Raw genomic sequence first — 24,567 nt, 5'->3', positions numbered from 1 at the left:
CAGACCCGTCCCCACCGGTACCGTACCCCGGTGTTACACAGTGTCAGACCCGTCCCCACCGGTACCGTACCCCGGTGTTACACAGTGATGGACCCATCCCCACCGGTACCGTACCCTGGTGTTATACAGTGACAGACCCGTCCCCACCGGTACCGTACCCTGGTGTTATATAATGATGGACCCCTCCCCACCGGTACCGTACCCCGGTGTTACACAGTGTCAGACCTGTCCCCACCGGTACCGTACCCTGGTGTTATACAGTGACAGACCCGTCCCCATCGGTACCGTACCCCGGTGTTACACAGTGTCAGACCTGTCCCCACCGGTACCGTACCCTGGTGTTATACAGTGACAGACCCGTCCCCACCGGTACCGTACCCCGGTGTTACACAGTGATGGACCCCTCCCCACCTGTACTGTACACCAGGACTGCTGGATTGGACAGGAAGGTTAAAGTTTTGGCTGGGTGTAGGCCCTTAAGAACACACTCAAATCTAGTAACATGGTCTTACTGTATATTGTGCTAGTTCCTTCTACAAATGACCAACAGTTCTGGGTTTTCAACTGGGTAACGTCCAGAGAGAGTTGTGTTCTGTCCCACTGACAGAAACCCTCAGCATTGACTTGAGCTGATGGTGAAGAGTACAGAGCTGCAGATTGGAGCACATTGTTCTCATTCAATCGCTTCACCTCTGAACAGTTCATAAAACAAATCTCCAAGGGAGGGGTCCTCCCTGCCCCAGGTGTCCAGGAGAAAGTCTTTGTCCGAATTTTCAGCCCAGCCTCCGGCACCCTCACTTGCCAGATGCGTTGTTCTGCTGCTGCTGTTCAGCCAGGGCTTGTTGCAGCCGGACCCGCTTGCGGGAGTAGTGCTGCCAGTGGAGCAGCTGCTGCTCATCGATGAACTTGGCACACTGCGCGTTCACCAGCTCCTTGCGGAAGTGCTCGTACTGCAGCAGCTCCAGCATGTGCAGGCACTGCGGGTATCTGCAGGGCAAGAGACAGAGAGTGAGAGAACTAGCAAGAGGAACGCGAGGGCCGGTGACCCCACACCCCAGGTCAGCAAGGGTCGGAGTCCTGCGATCAATGAGCCCCGGGGGTGATACTGCAGGTTGAAGACTGGTGAGTCTGGAGGTTACGGCCAGATTGTCGAAGTTCCTGGGTCAGCATGTCTGGAAGTCGGAGGCCCGATGTCTGCGTGTATGGGCAAGAAACTGGAGGCCAGACATCTGCGTGTCTGAGAGACCATAAGGTATAGGAGCAGAAGTAGGCCATTCGGCCCATCGAGTCTGCCATTCAATCATGGGCTGATCCGATTCTTCCAGTCATCCTCACTCCCCTGCCTTCTCCCCATATCCTTTGATGCCTTGGCTAATCAAGATAAGACCAGGCCAACAGTCCTGGGGTTCGAGGGCTGTCTGTGTGAGTGGTTGGGAGGGTGGGAAAGGGCCTTGATTTGGTGTTGTTCTGCTGAACCTTGTGGTCATACTATATTGGCACCAGGATGTGTTGCAGCAATTGCAGACTGCCGCCAGCACACTCTCGACACAAATACCACACTTCACATTGTGCTTCGATGTACTTGTAACAAACAAATGAATCTGAAGAATAATTCACTGAGTAAAGTAGGCGGACTCATCACTAAGGACACTCAGGACCCAGGACATGCCCTCTTCTCATTACTATCATTGGAGAGGAGGTACAGGAGCCTGAAGACACACACTTGTGAACAGCACAGTGGTGTAGTGGTTAGCGCAACACTATTACAGCGCCAGTGACCCGGGTTCGATTCCTGCCGCTGTCTGTAAGGAGTCTGTACATTCTCCTTGTAACCGCCTGGCTTTCCTCCCACGGTCCAGTGACAGACCCTACCGGTTAGTAGCTTCATTGGTCACATGGATGTAACTGGGCAGTGTGGGCTCGTTGGGCCAGAAAGGGCTATTACAATAATACACAGGATCAGAATTAGCCCACTCGACCCATCAACTCTGCTATTTCATCGTGACTGATCTATCATCCCTCTTAGCCCCATTCTCCTGTCTTCTCCCCGTAATTTTGACACCATGACTAATCAAGAACCGATCAACCTCTGCTTTAATATACCCAATGATATGACCTTCACAGCTGTCTGTGGCAATGAATTCCACAGATTCACTCCCCTCTAGCTAAAGAAATTCCTCATCTGTTCTTAATGGCTGTCCCTCCAATTTTGAGCTTATGTCCTCTGATCCTACTTTCCCCCACTATAAGAAACATCCTCACCATATCCGTTCTATCTGTGTCCTCTGGTCCTAGACTCCCCCACTACAGGAAACATTCTCTCCACATCCACTCTATCTGTGTCCTCTGGTCCTAGACTCCCCCACTGTAAGAAACATCCTCACCATATCCGTTCTATCTGTGTCCTCTGGTCCTAGACTCCCCCACTACAGGAAACATCCTCTCCACATCCACTCTATCTGTGTCCTCTGGTCCTAGACTCCCCCACTATAAGAAACATCCTCACCATATCCGTTCTATCTGTGTCCTCTGGTCCTAGACTCCCCCACTACAGGAAACATCCTCTCCACATCCACTCTATCTGTGTCCTCTGGTCCTGGACTCCTCCACTATAGGAAACATCCTCTCCACATCCACTCTATCTGTGTCCTCTGGTCCTAGACTCCCCCACTATAGGAAACACCCTCTCCACATCTACTCTATCTGTGTCCTCTGGTCCTAGACTCCCCCACTATAGGAAACATCCTCTCCACATCCACTCTATCTGTGTCCTCTGGTCCTAGACTCCCCCACTATAGGAAACACCCTCTCCACATCTACTCTATCTGTGTCCTCTGGTCCTAGACTCCCCCACTATAGGAAACATCCTCTCCACATTCACTCTATCTGTGTCCTCTGGTCCTACACTTCCCACTACAGGAAACATCCTCTCCACATCCACTCTATCTGTGTCCTCTGGTCCTAGACTCCCCCACTATAGGAAACATCCTCTCCACATCCACTCTATCTGTGTCCTCTGGTCCTAGACTCCCCACTATAGGAATCATCCTCTCCACATCCACTCTATCTGTGTCCTCTGGTCCTAGACTCCCCCACTACAGGAAACATCCTCTCCACATCCACTCTATCTGTGTCCTCTGGTCCTAGACTCCCCACTATAGGAATCATCCTCTCCACACCCACTCTATCTGTGTCCTCTGGGCCTAGACTCCCCTACTATAGGAAACATCCTCTCCACATCCACTCTATCTGTGACCTCTGGTCCTAGACTCCCCCACTATAGGAAACACCCTCTCCACATCTACTCTATCTGTGTCCTCTGGTCTTAGACTCCCCCACTATAGGAAACATCCTCTCCACATCCACTCTATCTGTATCCTCTGGTCCTAGACTCCCCCACTATAGGAATCATCCTCTCCACACCCACTCTGTTTGTGTCCTCGGGTCCTAGACTCCCCACTATAGGAAACACCCTCTCCACACCCACTCTATCTGTGTCCTCTGGTCCTAGACTCCCCCACTACAGGAAACATCCTCTCCACATCCACTCTATCTGTGTCCTCTGGTCCTAGACTCCCCACTATAGGAAACATCCTCTCCACATCCACTCTATCTGTGTCCTCTGGTCCTAGACTCCCCACTATAGGAAACATCCTCTCCACACCCACTCTATCTGTGTCCTCTGGTCCTAGACTCCCCACTATAGGAAACATCCTCTCCACACCCACTCTATCTGTGTCCTCTGGTCCTAGACTCCCCACTATAGGAAACATCCTCTCCACACCCACTCTATCTGTGTCCTCTGGTCCTAGACTCCCCACTATAGGAAACATCCTCTCCACACCCACTCTATCTGTGTCCTCTGGTCCTAGACTCCCCACTATAGGAAACATCCTCTCCACACCCACTCTATCTGTGTCCTCTGGTCCTAGACTCCCCACTATAGGAAACATCCTCTCCACACCCACTCTATCTGTGTCCTCTGGTCCTAGACTCCCCACTATAGGAAACATCCTCTCCACACCCACTCTATCTGTGTCCTCTGGTCCTAGACTCCCCACTATAGGAAACATCCTCTCCACACCCACTCTATCTGTGTCCTCTGGTCCTAGACTCCCCCACTATAGGAAACATCCTCTCCACATCCACTCTATCTGTGTCCTCTGGTCCTAGACTCCCCACTATAGGAAACATCCTCTCCACACCCACTCTATCTGTGTCCTCTGGTCCTAGACTCCCCACTATAGGAAACATCCTCTCCACATCCACTCTATCTGTGTCCTCTGGTCCTAGACTCCCCCACTATAGGAAACATCCTCTCCACATCCACTCTATCTGTGTCCTCTGGTCCTAGACTCCCCCACTACAGGAAACATCCTCTCCACACCCACTCTATCTGTGTCCTCTGGTCCTAGACTCCCCACTATAGGAAACATCCTCTCCACATCCACTCTATCTGTGTCCTCTGGTCCTAGACTCCCCCACTATAGGAAACATCCTCTCCACATCCACTCTATCTGTGTCCTCTGGTCCTAGACTCCCCACTATAGGAAACATCCTCTCCACATCCACTCTATCTGTGTCCTCTGGTCCTAGACTCCCCCCACTATAGGAAACGTCCCCTCCATATCTGCTCTATCTTCATCCTCTGGTCGTAGACTCCCCACTAGAGGAAACGTCCTCTCCATATCCGCTCTTTCTGGGCCTTCTGTATCTCCAGTTTCTTTTCTTCTGTCATCAGAATCCATGAGCCCTAACTTCTTATTCCTATGAAACTCCCAGGGCAATGCACAGTGAAAAAGGCGGTGCCTCAAGTTATCCAATTTTACTCTAATTTACATTACATCGTTCTGTAGTGCTGCTGAAAAACAGCACATTTACATTATACGCAGTGATATTAAACCCGACTCCCACCCTGGCCTGGGCACTTACTTCAGGTACTTGGCATACTCCGGCTCCTTCCAGTACAGCAGGTACTTGAAATAATTGACGAAGGTGCGGTCTCTGAAGTAGCCTCGCTGCGCCAGGACTGTGGCACCAAGACAAAATAACTTCATCAGATGCCAGTGACAAGGCTACCCAGTCAACAGTCCCAATAGACCTGGAACATCCCACACCAAGGCACACCTCTGTAACCAGTGCTGGCTCTCTAATTCCTCAGCCACATCCCCCAACTCCCACCACTCTGTTATGCCATTCCCCTATCTGTCCCTCTGCATTGCCATCCCTCCAACAATCCCTTACAGGAGTCACTCTCGACCACCCACCACGGTCCTTACCACTGTTCACACCCAGCAAGCACTCCTGCATCGCCCAGTGAATCACCGGGGTCCCTCTCTGAGACCCTCCCATTCACCCATCACACCGTGTTGTGGCCAAACTCGAGCGTACAGGAGTCAGACACACCAGCTGGTTGAGTGTGACAGCAACAACCTTGCACGCAACATCAGCAAAAACAAGGAATTGATTGCTGACTTCAGGAAGGTGAACACGCACCGGCCCTCACTGAGGGGTCAGGGGTGGAAAGGGTGAGTAGTTTCAAGTACCTGGGCATCAACATCTCAGAGGATCTATCAGGCACTGATGCAATCACGAAGAAGACACAACAGCGGCTATGCTTCACTAGGAGTTTGAGGAGATTTGGTATGTTACCAAAGACTCGTACAAATCTCTGTAGGTGTACAGTGGAAGGCATTCTGACTCATTGCATCACAGTCTGATTTGGAGGCTCCAATGCACAGGATCGGAATGAGCTGCAGAGGGTTCTAGACTGAAACAGCTCCATCACGGTCACAACCCTTCCCAGCATTAAGGATATCTTCAAAAGGTGATGCCTCAAGAAGACAGCAGCCATCCCTAAGAACCCTCAGCACCCAGGACAAGCCCTCTTCTCATTAGCACCATCAAGGATGAAAGGCCCGCACTCAACTCTTTGGGAACCGCTTCTTCCTCTCCACCATCAGATTTCTGAATGGACGACAAACCCATGTACACTACCTCACTTTTTTTTTCTTTCCTTTACTCTCTTTTTGCACAATTAATTTAATTTATATATATTTCATTGTAATTTTTATTTTTTTTTCTGTATTGCAATTTACTGCAGTTGCAAAACAACATATTTCATGACATGCCAATCACATGATATCATTGTGCTGTGTGGACTGGGCTCTGTAGTTCATCTTATGATGTGCTTCCGGTCTCTCCTTTTCTAATTGCTAATTTGTACGACTTTCATCGGGACAGACTGGCCCTGTAGTTAACAAACAACACAGCGCTCAGCTGAACTGAACATTCCTAGGCTATTTCAAGGTTTTGATGTTTCATATTTTGTGTGTATTTTGCTCGATTTGTTCTTTTTTTGCGCGATGGGTGTTCGATGTTTTCTTTGAATGGGTTCTTTGTTTCATGGCTGATTGTGGAAAGTTGAATCTCAGGGTTAGATGCTACATATACTTTGATAATAAGTGTACTTTGACTTTGAATCTATGATTCTGACTTAACTGTGAAAGACTGTCACTAGAATTTAGTCAGCTTCCTTCTGAAGGAAAAAGCAAAAACCAGGACTGGCCCCCTTCTCAAACAGGAGCCTGATGACACACACCCATTGATTCAGGAATAGCTTCTTCCCCTTCACCATCAGATTTCTGAATGGTCCCTGAACCCATGAACACAAACTAGTTATTCAGCCTTTGTAATTTATGGTGTTTTTTATGTATTGCACTGTACTGCTGCCAAAATATCACAGCATATGTCAGTGAAAATAAACCAGATTCTGATATCCTACACCACCTCCCCAGTCCAAGCCTCCTTTAGAATCCAGTCGCAGCCCGGCTGTGACTGTTCCTGGGATCGGTGACTCCAGCAGCTGCTGAGGATACTCACAGTTCAGGTAGTTTGGGTTTGCCAGACACTGAACGAACTCCAGCTCCACCTGGAAACGTAGCTTTGCCTGCTCCTCTGATGACGGATAACGGGGGGGAAATGGTGGAGAACACAGGTTAATTCTCACTATTCAAATACTGATGAGGTGTGATAATCAAACACCATTTCACAGAACATAGGACAGTACAGCAGAGTACAGGCCCTTTGGCCCATGACGTTTGTACTTACTCTAAGATCAATCTAACCCCTCCCTCCCACACAGTCCTCCATTTTTCCATCATCCATATGCCCATCTAAGAGTCTCTTAAATGTCTTTAATGTATCTGCCTCTATGCCACCCACCCCCAGTAGTTGAAACCTCCTCACCACCTCCCAGTAAATCTTCCACCTGCACCTTGCCCCACAACCTCAGGGACCTGCTCCTGACATCTGCTGCTGTCCATATGGAGTTCATGTTCTCTCCAGGAATGCGTGGGTATTTTTCATCCCTCATCCCAAAAACATGTGGGCTTCTGGGTTAATTGACCACTGCAATTTACCCTCCAGCTGGGTTAATGGCAGAGTCTGGGTGAATTTGATGGGAATGTGGGGACAATTAAAGCAAATGCAAGGCTAATGGTTGGCACTAACCCAGGGCTTCCTAATCCTGAAGAGGAGAAGAAATGCCACTGTTGTGGGAGTTAATTCACATGTAGCAAGATCTCACAAACAACTTAATGACTGTTTGAGCGTTAAATCCAAGCCAGCAGTAACTGTTTCAGCGGGAAATTCAAGCTGGCAGTGACCGCCTGAGTGGGAAATCCAACCGGCAGTAACCGTTTCAGCGGGAAATCCAACCGGCAGTAACCGTTTCAGCGGGAAATCCATGCCGGCAGTGACCGAGGGAGAGCTGCAGTGCTGAGGTGCCATCTGAGGCATAATTTATTAGATACAGTGAGGAGTGGGCCCTTCCAGGTCTTTGAACCACAGCACAAGGCTTAACCCTGGCCTAATCACGGGACAACTTACCACGACCAATTAACCTGCCAACCACTTTTGCAGGTGGGAGGAAACCGGAGCACCCGGAGGAAACCTATGCAGTCACAGAGAGAATGCACAAGCTCCGTACAGACAGTGGCAGGAACTGAACCTGGGTCACCAGTACCTGTACTCTGGAGTTGTGCTAATGTGCCCCCCCATGGTGGAGTTGCAAGCAGGAGTGAGACACGTTGGCTGGTTGAGCGGTGCTCAGCATTAGCAACACTAAGGAATTCAGGAAGGGGAAGTGGAGGGGACACACCCCAGTGTTCATCGAGGGATCAGCAGTGGAAAGGATGAACTTTCCAACATCTCTGAAGATCCATCCTGGGCACAACACATTGATGCAATCACAAAGAAGGCAAGTCAGCAGCTATACTTCATGAGGAGGTTGAGGAAACCTTGTAGGACCAAAGACTCTAGCAGATTTCTGCAGGTACTATGGAGAGTGTTCTGGCCGGTTTGCACTACTGTCTGGTACGGAGGCTCCGATGCCCAGGCTTGGAAAAAGCTGCAAAAAACCCAGCTCCAGCGGGCACACGAGGCTCCCACCATCGAAGACATTCTCAACAGGTGGCACCCATCATTATGACCCCATCACCCAGGACACGCCCTTTTCTCATTCCTACCCTCAAGGAGGAGACTGAGACACACACCCAATGTTTTAGAAACAGCTCCTTCCCCTCCACCATCAGATTCCCGAACAGTCCATGAACACCTCCTCACTATTCTGATCTTGTTTTGTATTCTAATTTAGTAACTTATTACATATTGTACTGTACCGCTGCTGCAGAACAACACATTGCTTGACACTTGTTAGTGAGTATAAACCCGATGAAGAGTCTGGATGTAAAACTCCCAGGGTATTATTTGGGGAAAACATCCAGCAGAGTCCAATATTCATACCACAGTTTACCCTTGAATAACACCAACTGAGAAATTCTAAGCATTCTTGCTTTGCTGTTGAAAAGACCTTATAGTGTGCAAATTGCTGCCACACGTTCCAAACTGATGAAGTCTAAAAGGAAGTGGTCTTCAACAGGAAAATCGCCAGAAATCTGATTGACCCAGATAAAGTCCTTCCCACAAATGAACACATCAATAAGGAGCATCCATCATCAGAGACGCCACCACACAGGACAAGCTCTCTTCACGCTGCTGCTATCAGGAAGAAGGTACAGCAGTCTTAGGACTCACCACAAGGTTCAGGAACAGTTATATCCCCTCAACCACCAGGTTCTTCAACCAAAGGGGATAACCTCATTCATCTTCACCTGCCCCATCATTGAAATGTTCCCACAACTTATGGATTCACTTTCAAGGACTATTAAGAAATCATCTTAATTTCTCGAAATGTATTGCTTATTTATTTATATATTCTTCTGCAATTGTGCAGTTTGTTGTGTTTTGCACATTGGTTGGGGGGGGGGTCTTTCATTGATTCTATTGTGTTTCTTGGATTTACTGTGATTACCCACGAGAAAATGAATCTCAGGGTTATATATATGGTGACATTGATGCACTCTGGCAATAAACTGATTTTGAACTTTTAATTCTTTCTTTTGTGGACTGGAAAATTGTACACCACGAGGAAAGGCCGATAAGGATGGCGATAATGTCTTTGGAACAGAGGACTAAAAGGAAACTTTGTCGAAATATATAAAATTATGAGTGACGTGGATTCAGTGAGCATAAAGGAACGATTAATTTGACAGCAGAATCTGTGGCGACACCTGCAGGCTGCTCTCAGCACCCGCCTGGCTACTTTGGTTGTTAACCCCAAAGATCCCTTTCACTGAACGTCTCTATGTCTGTGTGATAAATAAGCACAAGTCTTGAAAATATCCCTTTACAGATTTAATTATCACCAGTACATTGAAATACTGAGTGGCAGGGTGGAGATACGTCTCTACCAAAGGAGGAGTAGGGGTCTCCTTCCCTCCGCTGGTCTACAGGTCACCTTTGGGCAAGGTGTAGCTCCTGCTTAGCCCCCCCCCCCCCCGCCACTGATCACGGTCACGTGAAGCCATGGGATCAGGTGGTGGATGGTTGTATGGTGCAGATCACAAGTCCCAGTTATGCGACCACTGACGCCAGGCAGACAATCTCTGAAGAGTATTGATAATGGCTGGGGTCACCCATCTTGTAAAGACACTGCCCAGAAGGCAATGGCAGACCACTTCTGTAGAAAAATTTGCCCAGAACAATCATGGTGATGGAAACAGCAGATAATGTACAAAACTACAGTGGGGGGGGGGGGGGGTAAACCAAAACAAAGATTGAAATATTGAAGCATACAGAGAAATGCGTCGTTTGTGTTAACAACCAACACATTTAAGGATGTGCTAGGGCCAACACAGACAAATGATCGAACCACATGAGAGATGAGGAAATAAGGGAACTGGTATCTTCTATAGGAAGGGTTACACAATAAACACTCATCACAATCTTTCTGCCTTCCAGTTCCAAAACCCGGGTTGAACCCGGACTTCCAGTGCTGTCTGTGTGGAGTTTGCATGTTCTCCCCTGACTGGGTGGATTTCCCCACGTGTTCTGCTTCCCTCCCCCTGCCCCCAATCTCATTCCAGCTCGCAGGCTGCTGTGCTAATGTCTGTTCAATCTGGTGGGAGATACAGAAACATCTTATCCAAGACAGTAAGACTGAACACAGCTTCTTCCAGAGGGCTGTTGTGCAGCTGAATGACGCCACAGCCCAGCGTGCCGATGGCCTTTCAGTGTCATGGACTACTGCAGTCACTTGCCGCATGTAAATATGGAAACTTTATTTTTAATTACATCGTAACGCGTGTATTGTAGATATTTGTTTTGCTGAGACTGGAACAGCACAGCGATCTCGTCGTCTTGAGCAATGACCTATTGTAATTGCCCAATTTAGACCATAAGACACAGGAGCAAATTAGGCCATTTGGCCCATTTAGCCTGCTTCCCCATTTAATCATGGCTGATCCTTTTATCCCCTCCTCAGCCCCACTCCCCAGCCTTCTCCCCGTAACCTTTGATGCATGCCATGTCCAATCAAGAACCTGTCAAGCTCTGCTTTAACTACAGAGCTTAAACCTGGCTGTGGTGACAAATTCCACAAATTCACCACCCACCCCCTGGCTAAAGGAATTTCTTTGCCCCCCCCCCCATCCAGACGTTGTCCTCTCTTGTCCTAAACTCCGCCCACCATGGGAAACATCCTTTCCACATTTACTTTACCTAGGCCTTTCAATATTCGAAAGGTTTCAATGAGATCCCCTTCATCCTTCTAAATTCATGCAAGTACAGACCCAGAGCTATCAAACGTTCTTCATATGATTAACATTTCATTCCCAGAATCACCCTTGTGAACCTCCTCTGAACCCTCCCCAATGCCTGCACATCTTTTCTTAGATGAGGAGCCCAAAACTGTTGACAATATAACACTTCCAGTGGTGTATTTGCTATCCTTTTTGATTCTGTATCCCTAACGCACTGATACTCACCCTGCTGGCTGCAATTTTGTCCTCTCATCTGCCTGCCCTTCTTGACAGTCTGACTGCATGTTATCTTTACTTTTTTTACCATCTGTTCTATCCCGAGTCCCTTCACTCCAGTTCCCACATACTGCCAAATTAGTTTAAACCCTCCCCAACAGCTCTAACAAACTTCCCACGAGAATATTGGTCCCCCTCTGGTTCAGGCGCAACCCATCACTTTTGAACAGGTCATACCCCCCCCCCCCCCCCCCCAGAAGAGATCCCAATGATTCAAGAACCTGAAGCCCTGCCCCATGCACCAGCTTCTCAGCCATGCATTAATTTACCAAAGCATCCTGTTTCTACCCTCACTGGCGCATGGCACAGGTAGCAATCAAACGTTCCTCACATGATAACCCTTTCATTCCTGGAATCATCATTGTGAACCTCCTCTGGACCCTCTCCAATACCAGCACATCTTTTCTAAGATGAGAAGCACAAAACTGTTCACAATACTCAAGGTGAGGCCTCACCAGTGTCTTATGAAGCCTCAGCATCACATCCCTGACTTTATATTCTAGACCACCTAAAATGAATGCTAACATTGCATTTGCCTTCCTCACCACCGACTCTTATTGCAAGTTAACTCTTAGGGTGTTCTGCACAAGGACTCCCAAGTCCCTTTGCATCTCAGATTTTTGGATTTTCTCCTCAATTAGAAAATAGTCTACACATTTATTTCTTCTACCAAAGTGCATGACCATGCATTTTCCAACACTGTATATCATCTGCCACTTTCTTGCCCATTCTCCTAATCTGTCTGTCCTTCTGCATCCTACCTGTTTCCTCAACACTACCTGCCCCTCCACCAATCTTTGTATCATCTGCAAACTTGACAACAAAGCCATCTATTCCATCATCTAAATCATTCATGTACTAGCATAGAAAGAAATGGTTCCAACACCGACCCCTGTGGAACACCACTAGCCACTGGCAGCCAGCCAGAAAAGGATTCTATTATTTCCACTCGCTGCCTTCTACCAATCAGTTAATGCTCTAACCATGCTAGCAACTCTCTTATCTTACCATGGGCTTAACTTGTTAAGCAGCCTCATGTGTGGCACCTTGTCAAAGGCCTTCTGAAAGTCCAAATATACAACATCCACTGTATCTATCCTACCCTTTATCTATCCTACTTGTAATCTCCTCAAAGAATTCCAACAGGCCCATCAGGGAAGATTTACCCTTAAAGAAACTGTGCTGATTTTTTCCTTTCTTGTCCTGTGTCACCGAGTACTCCATAACTTCATCCTTAACAATCGACTTCAACAGCCACTGAGGTCAGGCTAACTGGTCCCATAATTTCCTTTCTTAAAGAGTGGAGTGACATTTGCATTGGTGCCGCTTCACACACCCATACTGAGTTTGCCAATTTCATCAAGTTTGCCTCCAAATGCCACCCTGCCCTTAAATTCACTCGGTCCATTTCTGTCATCTCTCTCCCCTTTTTTGATCTCTATCTCCAACTTTATCGACAAACTGTCAGCTGAAATCTTTTATAAACCTACTGATTTGCAGTCACCTTGACTCTTCCCACCCTGTCCACTGTAAAAATGCAATTCCCCTTTCTCAGCTCCTTCATATCCGCTGCACAGGATGCTTTCCTTTCCAGTACATCACAGATGCCCTCTTTCTTCAAAGAGTAGGATTTCCCTTCCCCCATCTTTGATGCTGCCCTCACCAGCATCTCCCCCAATTCCTGCTGCCTTTTGTCCTCACCTACCACCCCATGCCTCACCTACCACCCCATGCCTCCACATTCAACAAATCATTCTCTGTGACTTCTACCATCTTCAACAGGATCCTACCACCATACTCATCTTTAACCCCCTTCCTACAGAGGTTGCTCCCCACCCCCCATGGTTCCTTGTCCACTTGTCCCTCCCTACTAATCACCCTTCTCAATATAACCCTGCACCTTACCAACCTAGCACATTGCCCTGGGCTCTCCAGCCCTTGACCTTTCCCACCCACCTGGTTTCACCTATCACCTTTCCCTACCCCCACCTTTCTATTCTTCCCCCTTCCTTTCTGGTCCTGAAGAAGGGACTTAGCCTAAAACTTCGACTGTTTGTTCATTCCCATAGGTGCAGCCTGACTTGCTGAGTTCCTCTTGCATTTCGTGTGCTGATCCTGAGAGAGAGAGATTGGGTTGCAGGCTAATAGGAGGGAGACAGATTTAAACAGGCTTCCCCCTTTACCTGATAAAAGGATGAGTTACTTACACATCACATGGATCTGTATCAGCAAGATTAAAGAGCAAATGCGGAAAGCAGGGATTGGGTCAAGTGGCTGTTTCATCCAGGACACACCCAGTGGATCAGAGAGTTGAATTAATTGTAAAATTAATTTAATAAGTAAGCAATGGAGAATGCCAGGTCAAAAGAAGATCATATATTTTGAGGTCAAAACATTGTTAGACAATTCGCCACAGTGGTGGAACAAGATAGCCAAGTCGGAGCTGCTTAGAAAGTAGAGGAAGCTCAAAGGCCGAACTGTCTCTTCGCACCCTATGGAAAGGGCCCGAATGGCTCGGGTCAGACCCCCAAACCACAGCAGCGACCTCCAACAACCGGACCCTAACTTCCGCCCCGCGCATTTGCTCGAACCTCCAACTTCCGCCCCTCTGAGCCACCTGGCGATTGGCGCAGCCGGTCACGTAACGAGCACCTTCCGCCTTCCCCTTACCAGTCTCCAAAGTATTCGGGGCCGCCGCCATTCTCCCCTCGTTACGCCACGGACATAAACCAGAAGAGGCCGTTTCGCGTCCCCAACACTGATAGTCAGTGCTCACAGGTATGACTCTCCGCACGTTAATCGATATAATCGACACAACAGACGAGAAATGAGCCCCCGGCCTCAGCGCGTCCACCGTCTCCACAAGCAATCGAAGGAAGTGACGAAATCAAGCAGACACTGCCCCCCACCGGAATGGAGGGCAAACGGCGCGATATCGCCTCAGGGCTAGAGGACCGCCGGTATGGCCCCCTGACTGCCGGAGGACCGGTGCTGCCGCCCCCTGACTGCCGGAGGACCGGTGCTGCCGCCCCCTGACTGCCGGAGGACCGGTGCTGCCGCCTCCTGTCTTCGGGAGGACCGGTGCTGCCGCCTCCTGTCTTCGGGAGGACCGGTGCTGCCGCCTCCTGTCTTCGGGAGGACCGGTGCTGCCGCCTCCTGTCTTCGGGAGGACCGGTGCTGCCGCCTCCTGTCTTCGGGAGGACCGGTGCTGCCGCCTCCTGTCTTCGGGAGGACCGGTGCTGCCGCCCCCTGACTGCCGGAGGACCGGTGCTGCCGCCCCCTGACTGCCGGAGGACCGGTGCTGCCGCCCCCTGTCTTCGGGAGGACTGGTGCTGCCGCCCCCTGACTGCCGGAGGACCGGTGCTGCCGCCTCCTGTCTTCGGAAGGACCGGTGCTGCCGCCCCCTGACTGCCGGAGGACCGGTGCTGCCGCCCCCTGACTGCCGGAGGACCGGTGCTGCCGCCCCCTGACTGCCGGAGGACCGGTGCTGCCGCCCCCTGACTGCCGGAGGACCGGTGCTGCCGCCCCCTGACTGCCGGAGGACCGGTGCTGCCGCCTCCTGTCTTCGGGAGGACCGGTGCTGCCGCCTCCTGTCTTCGGGAGGACCGGTGCTGCCGCCTCCTGTCTTCGGGAGGACCGGTGCTGCCGCCCCCTGTCGTCGGGAGGACCGGTGCTGCCGCCTCCTGTCTTCGGGAGGACCGGTGCTGCGCCCCCTGTCTTCGGGAGGACCGGTGCTGCCGCCTCCTGTCCTCGGGAGGACCGGTGCTGCGCCCCCTGTCTTCGGGAGGACCGGTGCTGCCGCCCCCTGTCGTCGGGAGGACCGGTGCTGCCGCCCCCTGTCTGCGGGAGGACCGGAGATGCTTCCTTCCCCCCCCCCCTTGTCTGCCAGACTACTGGTGGTGCTGCCCCCTGTCGTAGGGAAGACTGGTGGCCCCTCACCCGTCTACCTGAGGGCTGGTGATTCTGTCCCCTACAATGGAAGACCAGTGCTGTACACTGGCCTGTCTCTGTCCCCTCCTGGTTCACCTCTCGGTGAGCTGTTTCTTCTGGATAACTGCTCTTCCTGACACTGGCTTTCCTGTGTTCTAACAGGTTCTTTTGGCAGACCCCGGATCATTGTGAACCCCAGCGGACCGCAGATTGCCTCCAGCATTGAGGATGAACCCTGTCATCTGGTGGATTCGTAACAGCTTTCAGTCAGTGCAGGGCCTCGAGTCCAAAGACCTGCAGGAGCGGCTGAAACTGGGCCGCGAACAGCTGTTGCTGCTGGTGAGAGGCTGTCGGCAATTCCTTCTCCTCCTTCCCGTAGCTGCCGGATTCTCGCTGGAAATTGCTGGGAATATGGGAGCAGCTGGGATAACTGGATAAATGTGTTTACTGGGCCAGAGAGGCAGATATCATTGAGACAGTAGACCAGAAGACATAGGAGCAGAATTAGGCCATTCAGCTCATCGAGCCTGCTCCACCTTCCATTATGGCTGATTTAATATTCCTCTCAACACATTCTCCAGTCTTCTTTCCATAACTTTTGAACTGCTGACTAATCAAGAACTTGTCAATCTCTGCTTAAAATATACTCAATGATTTGGCCTCTTCTGCTCTCTGACACAATGAATTCCATAAATTCATCACCCTCTGAGAAAATAAATTCCTCCTCATCTCTGTTTTAAAGGAAAGCCCTCCTATTGTGAGGCTCTGCCCCATTATCCTAAACTCCCCCACTACAGGAAACATTCTCTCCACATCCAGTCTATCTAAGCCTTACAATATTGTAAAGGTAATACAGACCCTTTGGCCCAACTGGTCAAAACTGGCCACAGCTGATTCCAGTTCCTTGTGTTCTGCCCCATAATCCTCCATGAACCTCCTAAATGTTACAATTGGACTCATCTTGACCACTTCCTTGGGGAAAAGTTACTTGGTGAAGGGTCTGAGAGAAAATTTACAAGGATGTTGCTGGGAGTTAAAGACCCGAGTTAAAGAGAAAGGTTGAATGGATTAAGATGTTATTCCCTGGAGAGTAGGAGAATGAGGGGAGATTTACAGAGATATTCAAAATTTAGGAGTCTAGATGGGGTAAATGCAAGCAGTGCTTTCCATTGATGTTGGGTGAGACCTCACCAAATACCCTCTATTCCTGATACCAGACTCACCTCACCAAATACTTTGTAACACAGATAGAGTGATGCTCTCTCTCTATGGTGTCCGGTCACACATTCCCAGTGTCAGACACAACATTAAGCTCCCTCCGCCCCATCCTGTCACACACTCCTGAGGTCTGACACAGAGTGAGGTTCTCTCCACACAGTCCCATACTGGGGTCAGACAGTGTGAAGCTCCCTCCACACTGTCCCATCACACACTTCCGGGGTCAGACACAGAGTGAATCTCCCTCCACACCGTCCCATCACACACTCCCAAAGTCAGACACAGAGTGAAACTCCCTCCACACCGTCCATCACACACTCCCAGGGTCAGACACAGAGTGAAACTCCCTCCACACCGTCCCATCACACACTCCCAGGGTCAGACACAGAGTGAAACTCCCTCCACATCATCCCATCACACACTCCCGGGGTCAGACACAGAGTGAAGCTCCCTCCACACCATCCCATCACACACTCCCAGGGTCAGACACAGAGTGAAACTCCCTCCACACCGTCCCATCACACACTCCCAGGGTCAGACACAGAGTGAATCTCCCTCCACACCGTCCCATCACTCACTCCCGGGGTCAGACACAGAGTGAAACTCCCTCCACACCATCCCATCACACACTCCCAGGGTCAGACACAGAGTGAAACTCCCTCCACACCGTCCCGTCACACACTCCCAGGGTCAGACACAGAGTGAATCTCCCTCCACACCGTCCCATCACACACTCCCGGGGTCAGACACAGAGTGAATCTCCCTCCACACCGTCCCATCACACACTCCCAGGGTCAGACACAGAGTGAATCTCCCTCCACACCGTCCCATCACTCACTCCCGGGGTCAGACACAGAGTGAAACTCCCTCCACACCATCCCATCACACACTCCCAGGGTCAGACACAGAGTGAATCTCCCTCCACACCGTCCCATCACACTCTCCCGGGGTCAGACACAGAGTGAATCTCCCTCCACACCGTCCCATCACACACTCCCGGGGTCAGACACAGAGTGAATCTCCCTCCACACTGTCCCATCACACACTCCCGGGGTCAGACACAGAGTGAATCTCCCTCCACACCGTCCCATCACACAATCCCAGGCCAAGGATAATACATCAAACATGATTCCTATTCCACTCGTTACAGGACGTCCGCAGTCCGGCGGAATATGAAGTCAGTCACTTGGAGGGAGCCATTCATGTTGACCCACAGACCACCGACATGGAGAAGCTGGTGAAGGAGCTGGGCCTGGCAGGTAGGGACCACCAGGGACCTGAACCTCTCCCTCTCTTGAATATCATCCTTCCCCTTTCCCTCCATCTAAATGCCTCACCCCAACCTTCCTCGTTCCCCTTCCACCTCAATTACCTCTCCCTCATCACTATCCCCTCCTTCATCTACCTCTCCTCTCTCATCCCTTCCACCTCGCTCCCCTCCTCCTCTGCTCACCATCACTCCTCTCCCTCATTCACTCTCCATCTTTAACCTCACATCTTCTTCCTTGAGTCCAATTCAGGTGGGTTGACCAGAGGGTTGGGGGGGGGGGGGGGCGACTGTCCCAGGGCGTGACTGGGAGTCTGTTGGGGAGTGGATGGGGGGCAGCGGGTAGGTGTTTGGGCTGAGTGGTAGGGAGTGGAGTTAGAAGGATGGTGAGGGAGTGCTATGTTGGCACGAGTATGGGGGGGGGAGAGGGGAGATGGAGAGGCGATGAGATGATGGAGGTAGCGAGGGGTGAATGGAGGTGGAGTGGAGAGTTGTTGAGTGGGGAAGGGATACTTGGCAGTGGGTGAGGGCGAAGAGGTGGTTTATGAGGAGTACAAGAGGAGTCATTGTGTGGCCTGGGGTTGAGTTGGGGTATTGTGTGGTCTGGAGTTGAGGTGGGGCGGTTGGTGGTCTGGAGTTGAGGTGGGGTGGTTGGTGGTCTGGAGTTGAGGTGGGGTGGTTGGTGGTTTGGGGTTGAGGTGGGGTGGTTGGTGGTTTGGAGTTGAGGTGGGGTGGGTGGTGGTCTGGAGTTGAGGTGGGGTGGTTGGTGGTCTGGAGTTGAGGTGGGGTGGTTGGAGGTTTGGGGTTGAGGTGGGGTGGTTGGTGGTTTGGAGTTGAGGTGGGGTGGGTGGTGGTCTGGAGTTGAGGTGGGGTGGTTGGTGGTCTGGAGTTGAGGTGGGGTGGTTGGTGGTCTGGAGTTGAGGTGGGGTGGGTGGTGGTCTGGAGTTGAGGTGGGGTGGTTGGTGGTCTGTGGTTGAGGTGGGGTGGTTGGTGGTCTGGGGTTGAGGTGGGGTGGTTTGTGGTCTGGGATTGAGGTGGGGTGGTTGGTGGTCTGGAGTTGAGGTGGGGTGGTTGGTGGTCTGGGGTTGAGGTGGGGTGGTTGGTGGTCTGGAGTTGAGGTGGGGTGGTTGGTGGTCTGGGGTTGAGGTGGGGTAGTTGGTGGTCTGGAGTTGAGGTGGGGAGGTTGGTGGTCTGGGGTTGAGGTGGGGAGATTGGTGGTCTGGGGTTGAGGTGGGGTGGTTGGTGGTCTGGGGTTGAGGTGGGGCGGTTGGTGGTCTGGGGTTGAGGTGGGGCAGTTGGTGGTCTGGTGTTGAGGTGGGGTGGTTGGTAGTCTGGGGTTCACTTGGGGTGGTTGGTGGTCTGGAGTTGAGGTGGGGTGGTTGGTGGTCTGGGGTTGAGGTGGGGTGGTTGGTGGTCTGGAGTTGAGGTGGGGTATTGTGCAGTCTGGAGTTGGGGTGGTTGGTGGTCTGGGGTTGTGTTGGGGTGGTTGGTGGTCTGGAGTAGAGTTGGAGTGGTTGGTGGTCTGGAGTTGAGGTGGGGTGGTTGGTGGTCTGGAGTTGAGTTGCGGTGGTTGGTGGTCTGGGGTTGAGTTGGGGTGGTTGGTGGTCTGGGGTTGATTTGGGGTGGTTGGTGGTCTGGGGTTGAGGTGGGGTGGTTGGTGGTCTGGAGTTGAGGTGGGGTGGTTGGTGGTCTGGGGTTGATTTGGGGTGGTTGGTGGTCTGGGGTTGAGGTGGGGTGGTTGGTGGTCTGGAGTTGAGGTGGGGTGGTTGGTGGTCTGGAGTTGAGGTGGGGTGGTTGGTTGTCTGGGATTGAGTTGGGGTGGTTGGTGGTCTGGGGTTGAGGTGGGGAGGTTGGTGGTCTGGAGTTGAGGTGGGGTGGTTGGTGGTCTGGGGTTGAGTTGGGGTGGTTGGTGGTCTGGGGTTGTGTTGGGGTGGTTGGTGGTCTGGAGTTGAGGTGGGGTGGTTGGTGGTCTGGAGTTGAGTTGGGGTGATTGGTGGTCTGGAGTTGTGGTGGGCTGGTTGGTGGTCGGGGGTTGAGGTGGGGTGGTTGGTGGTCTGGGGTTGAGGTGGGGTGGTTGGTGGTCTGGAGTTGATGTGGGGTATTGTGCAGTCTGGAGTTTGGGTGGTTGGTGGTCTGGGGTTGTGTTGGGGTGGTTGGTGGTCTGGAGTTGAGGTGGGGTGGTTGGTGGTCTGGGGTTGATTTGGGGTGGTTGGTGGTCTGGGGTTGAGGTGGGGTGGTTGGTGGTCTGGAGTTGAGGTGGGGTGGTTGGTGGTCTGGAGTTGAGGTGGGGTGGTTGGTTGTCTGGGATTGAGGTGGGGTGGTTGGTGGTCTGGGGTTGAGGTGGGGTGGTTGGTGGTCTGGGGTTGATTTGGGGTGGTTGGTGGTCTGGAGTTGAGGTGGGGTGGTTGGTGGTCTGGAGTTGAGGTGGGGTGGTTGGTGGTCCGGGGTTGAGGTGGGGTGGTTGGTGGTCTGGAGTTGAGGTGGGGTGGTTGGTGGTCTGGAGTTGAGGTGGGGTGGTTGGTTGTCTGGGATTGAGTTGGGGTGGTTGGTGGTCTGGGGTTGAGGTGGGGTGGTTGGTGGTCTGGAGTTGAGGTGGGGTGGTTGGTGGTCTGGAGTTGAGGTGGGGTGGTTGGTGGTCTGGAGTTGAGGTGGGATGGTTGGTTGTCTAGGGTTGAGTTGTGGTGGTTGGTGGTCTGGGATTGAGGTGGGGTGGTTGCTGGTCTGGCGTTGTGGTGGTGTGGTTGGGGAATTCGTCACAGTTCAGGGACTGTGCAATGGGATGAGGGTGAGCTTCGTACCCTTAGACAACCCCTCAGCATCAGCCTTGCTGTGCTCCACAGACAGCCTGGCGGACAGGGACGTGGTCTGTTACTGCACATTGGGCTACCGCTCCTGCAAGCTGGCCCAGGGCCTGGGGAAAGTCCTTGCCCGTGAGACAGGCGAGGGTGTCGGCAACTCGCAGAGGATCTACAACCTGGAGGGCGGGCTGATGAAGTGGGCCAATGAGGGCAAGCCCATCGTGGACAGCAAGGAGCAGCCGACCCAGCTTGTCCACCCCTACAGCTCCGTGTGGGCTTACCTCCTGGAGCCGCAGTTCCGGGCCCCGATCTGAGATGCGACTCGCGACACAGTAACGGGGAAATGGAGGGATCACTGGGAACTCAGCTGAAGGAAAGGTTTAATTAGGCCGATAATCTCTGCTCATGTGATCTTACTGCTGATTCACTTTGATATTCGTGGCATGCTTGTGTAGCGGTTAGCGGAGCCAGTGACCAGCTTTAATCCCCACTGCTGTCCCTAGGGAGTTTGTCCGCTCTCTCCGTGACACATGGGTTTTCTCCAGGTCCTGTGGTTTCCTCCCGTTGTCCAGAGAACTCACCCTGGCTGGTTAGCTGGTTCATTCATTAACGCCGGCTGGTTAGCTGGATCGTTTACTAAGCCTGGCTGGTTAGCTGGTTCATTCATTAACGCCGGCTGGTTAGCTGGATCGTTTACTAAGCCTGGCTGGTTAGCTGGATCGTTTACTAAGCCTGGCTGGTTAGCTGGATCGTTCATAAACCCCAGCTGATTACTTGGGTCATTCGCAAACCCTGGCTGGTTACCTGAGTCATTCACTAACCCCAGCAAGTTACCTAGATCACTCATTAACCCCGGTTGGTTATCTGGCTACACTCTGGGTTGAGCTGTTGCTTGAGGACTGACCTTTATGTGATTCTGGACATAGAACGGATTGTCACTCAGACGTTTCCTAATGGTACGTTGCGGAGAGCCGGCGTCCGTTGATAGTTGGTTCTGCACAAGGAATGTTTTACAAAGGCATCATTAGGCTCGGCAGAGGGGCAGGGCAGGATAATCACTGCCTAGAGCTGTCTGCGGGGGATGATCCTGTCCCAGTGCACAGACACGGGTGTTCCTGTTTGTTCAGCGTTAGGGGTGGGAGACAGGTGATGGGACACACACGGCTCTGGGACGACTGAGCACACACGCACTAGCACACACTCATTTGGGACAGGCACTGGTGCTTTAGCCAGTGCGAGATGGGTGACACTGGACAGCAGGGCACTGGCAACTGGCAGAGTCTCTCTTTTTGATGTGTGAGTCCAGGGCTCTGGGAATGAATGATGGAATTTGTTGGGGTGTGTGGGCCCAGAGTTTGTTCGGGTTTGTGCAGGGTTTATTGGGGTGTGTGGGTTCAGGGTTTGTTGGGGTCTGTGTAGAGTTCATTGGGGTGTGTGGGCCCAGGCTTTGTTAGGGTATGTAGGTTCATATTTCAATGGTGTGTACGAGCCCAGAGATTTTGGGGTGTGTGGGTTCAGGGTTTGTTGGTGTCTGTGTAGGGTTTGTTGGGGTGTGTGGGCCCAGGGTTTGTTGGGGTATGTGGGTTCAGGGTTCAATGGGGTGTACGGGCCCAGAGATTTTAGGGTGTGTGGGTTCAGGGTTTGTTGGGGTGTGTGGGTTCAGCGTTTGTTGGGCTGTGTGGGTTCAGGGTTTGTTGGGGTGTGTGGGTTCAGGGTTTGTTGGGGTGTGTGGACCCAGGGTTTGTTGGGCTATGTGGGTTCAGGGTTTGTTGGGGTTTACAGGCCTGGAGATTTTGGGGTGAATGACCAAGCTTGTTGGAATTGGGCCACAACTACCTCAGAACATAAATGACTTTTATTTCTGTTTTAAATCAATGTGAAAGATTATCACGCAAGTTCAATGTTAATAACTGTTACCTGATTAAACCAGTGAATTCCAGTGCTGAATTTTGTGCTGCGTTATTTAGTATCGCCAGTCCTCAGTGCGGAATGTAAACTCCCATCTCAGGAATAACACAATTAAAGGTAGAACGAGGGATCTGGGAATACAGGTCCAAATTTCCTTGGAAGTTTCATCAGAAATAGACAGGGTCATAAAAAAAGCCTTTGGCAAGTTGGCTTTCATCAATCAGAGTACTGAGTATCAGAGATGGGTTGCTGTGTTGAAGTTGTATAAGACGTTGGTGAGATTTAATTCGGAGTATTGTGTGCGGCTTTGGTCAGCCACCTACAGGAAAGTTAACAATAAGATTGGAGGAATACTGAGAAAACTTGTATTTTGCTGGGACTTGAGGACCTGACTTATGGGAAAGATTGAATAGGTTAAGACTTTCCCCCTGGAATGTAGGAGATTCAGAAGTGATTTGACAGAGGTGTAGAAAATTATGAGGGGTATAGATTGGGTAAACGCAAGCAGGCTTTTTCCACTGAGGTTGGCTGGGACTTCAACCAGAGGTCATGGGTTAAGGGTGAAAGGTGAAATGTTTAAGTGGTAAATGCGGGCTCACTTTTAACATTTAAGAAAAACTTGGACAGGTACATGGATGAGAGGGGGATGGAGGGATTTGGGCCGGGTGCATGTCAGTGGGACTAGGCAGAAAAATGGTGCGGCACAGCCAAGAAGGGCCAAAAGGCCTCTGTGTTTCTGTGCTGTAATGTTCTATGGTTCTATGGGAACACCAGGGGGAACTTTTTCGCTCAGAGGGTGGTGAGAGTGGAATGAGCTTCCAGTGCAAGTGGTGGATGTGGGTTCAAAGTCAACTTTTAAGAGAAATTTGAACAGGTACGTGGATGGCCGGGGTCTGGAGGTCTGAGGTCCAGCTGCAGGTCGATGGGGCTAGGTTGATTAATATTTTGGCATGGATTAGGTGAGCGAAAGGACCTGTTTCTGTGCTGTAATGTTCAATGACTCTATAAGCACAAAATGAATGTAATTACATTTTGGTACTAACACTTCCCAGGGTACAGACTCTAAGGGTGCCTTCTCTTCCCTGGGGTACAGTTCCCTCTTCACCTGATCTACCTATCACCTACCAGCCCCTGCTTCACACTCCCCCACCTTTCCACATACTGGCCATCTCTCTACAGGGAAAGGTGCAGGAATTAGGCCATTTGGCCCCTCAAACCTGTACTGTCCCTCCATATGCCTGGGTGGTAACATCTCAGAGGATCTATCCTGGGCCCTGCACATCGATACAACCATGGAGAAGGTATGCCAGCATCTTCACACACTTTGCAGAGGTTTGATGGAGAACATTCTAACTAGTTGCTTCGCAGCCTGGTATGGGGGCTCCACTGCACAGGACCGGTTCACAAGAGGCTGCAGAGAGTAACACACCAGATGCTGCAGGAACTCGGTGAGTCAGGCAGCATCTACGGAGGGGAATAAGCAGTCAACGTTTCGGGCCGAGACCCTTCATCGGGTCCGGACATCAACTGTTTATTCCTCTCCATAGAAGCTGCCTAACCTGCAGAGTTCCTCCAGCATTTTATGTGTGTTGCTGAACATTTCCAGTATCTGCAGAATCTCCTGAGTTCATGAGGATGCAGAAAGCAGTGGGACTCAGTCATGTCCATGATGGGTATGGCTCTCCCCATCGTGAAGGACATCCACAAGAGGTGACATGCATCACCAGAGACTCCCCCCATCTGGGCCGTGCCCCTTTCTCAATGCTGCTGTCATACGGCAGGTACCCGGGCGTGAGACCCACACCTCAGCGTTCGACAACAGCTTTTTGCAAACTGTCGTCAGGCAGGAGGTACAGGGGCGTGAGACCCACACCTCAAAGTTCAACAACAACTTTTTCCATCAACTTGAACTGATGTCATTATGTTTATTTTGTCCTGAGGGTTATGTATAATTCTTGCTAATTGTATGTAATTTATGTTTATAACGCACTGTGCTGCTGCATAAGCA

General features: G+C 51.2%; 2 protein-coding genes across 2 annotated transcripts; one reads left to right on the top strand and one right to left on the bottom strand.

Annotated features, from left to right (window-relative positions):
* Window positions 1-454: 454 nt before the first annotated feature.
* On the bottom strand, window positions 455-14,242 carry med31 (mediator complex subunit 31). The gene is made up of 4 exons (XM_059973705.1): window positions 14,109-14,242; window positions 6,883-6,957; window positions 4,933-5,029; window positions 455-987 (listed from the first exon to the last, which is right to left on the bottom strand). Exons 1-4 carry the CDS (start codon window positions 14,137-14,139, stop codon window positions 795-797), a joined length of 396 nt encoding a protein of 131 aa, XP_059829688.1. The 5' UTR covers window positions 14,140-14,242; the 3' UTR covers window positions 455-794.
* On the top strand, window positions 14,081-22,590 carry LOC132396162 (uncharacterized). The gene is made up of 4 exons (XM_059973704.1): window positions 14,081-14,216; window positions 15,531-15,707; window positions 17,737-17,845; window positions 20,694-22,590. The coding sequence occupies exons 2-4, from the start codon at window positions 15,597-15,599 to the stop codon at window positions 20,963-20,965; spliced, it is 492 nt and encodes a 163-aa protein (XP_059829687.1). The 5' UTR covers window positions 14,081-14,216; window positions 15,531-15,596; the 3' UTR covers window positions 20,966-22,590.
* The last annotated feature ends 1,977 nt before the right edge of the window (window positions 22,591-24,567 follow it).

The sequence above is a fragment of the Hypanus sabinus genome, chromosome 6 (genome assembly GCF_030144855.1).
Source record: "Hypanus sabinus isolate sHypSab1 chromosome 6, sHypSab1.hap1, whole genome shotgun sequence".
In the NCBI taxonomy this organism is placed as follows: Eukaryota; Metazoa; Chordata; class Chondrichthyes; order Myliobatiformes; family Dasyatidae; genus Hypanus; species Hypanus sabinus.
The sequence above is the reverse complement of the archived record's forward strand: the minus strand, read 5'-3'. Positions and strand labels throughout refer to the sequence as shown.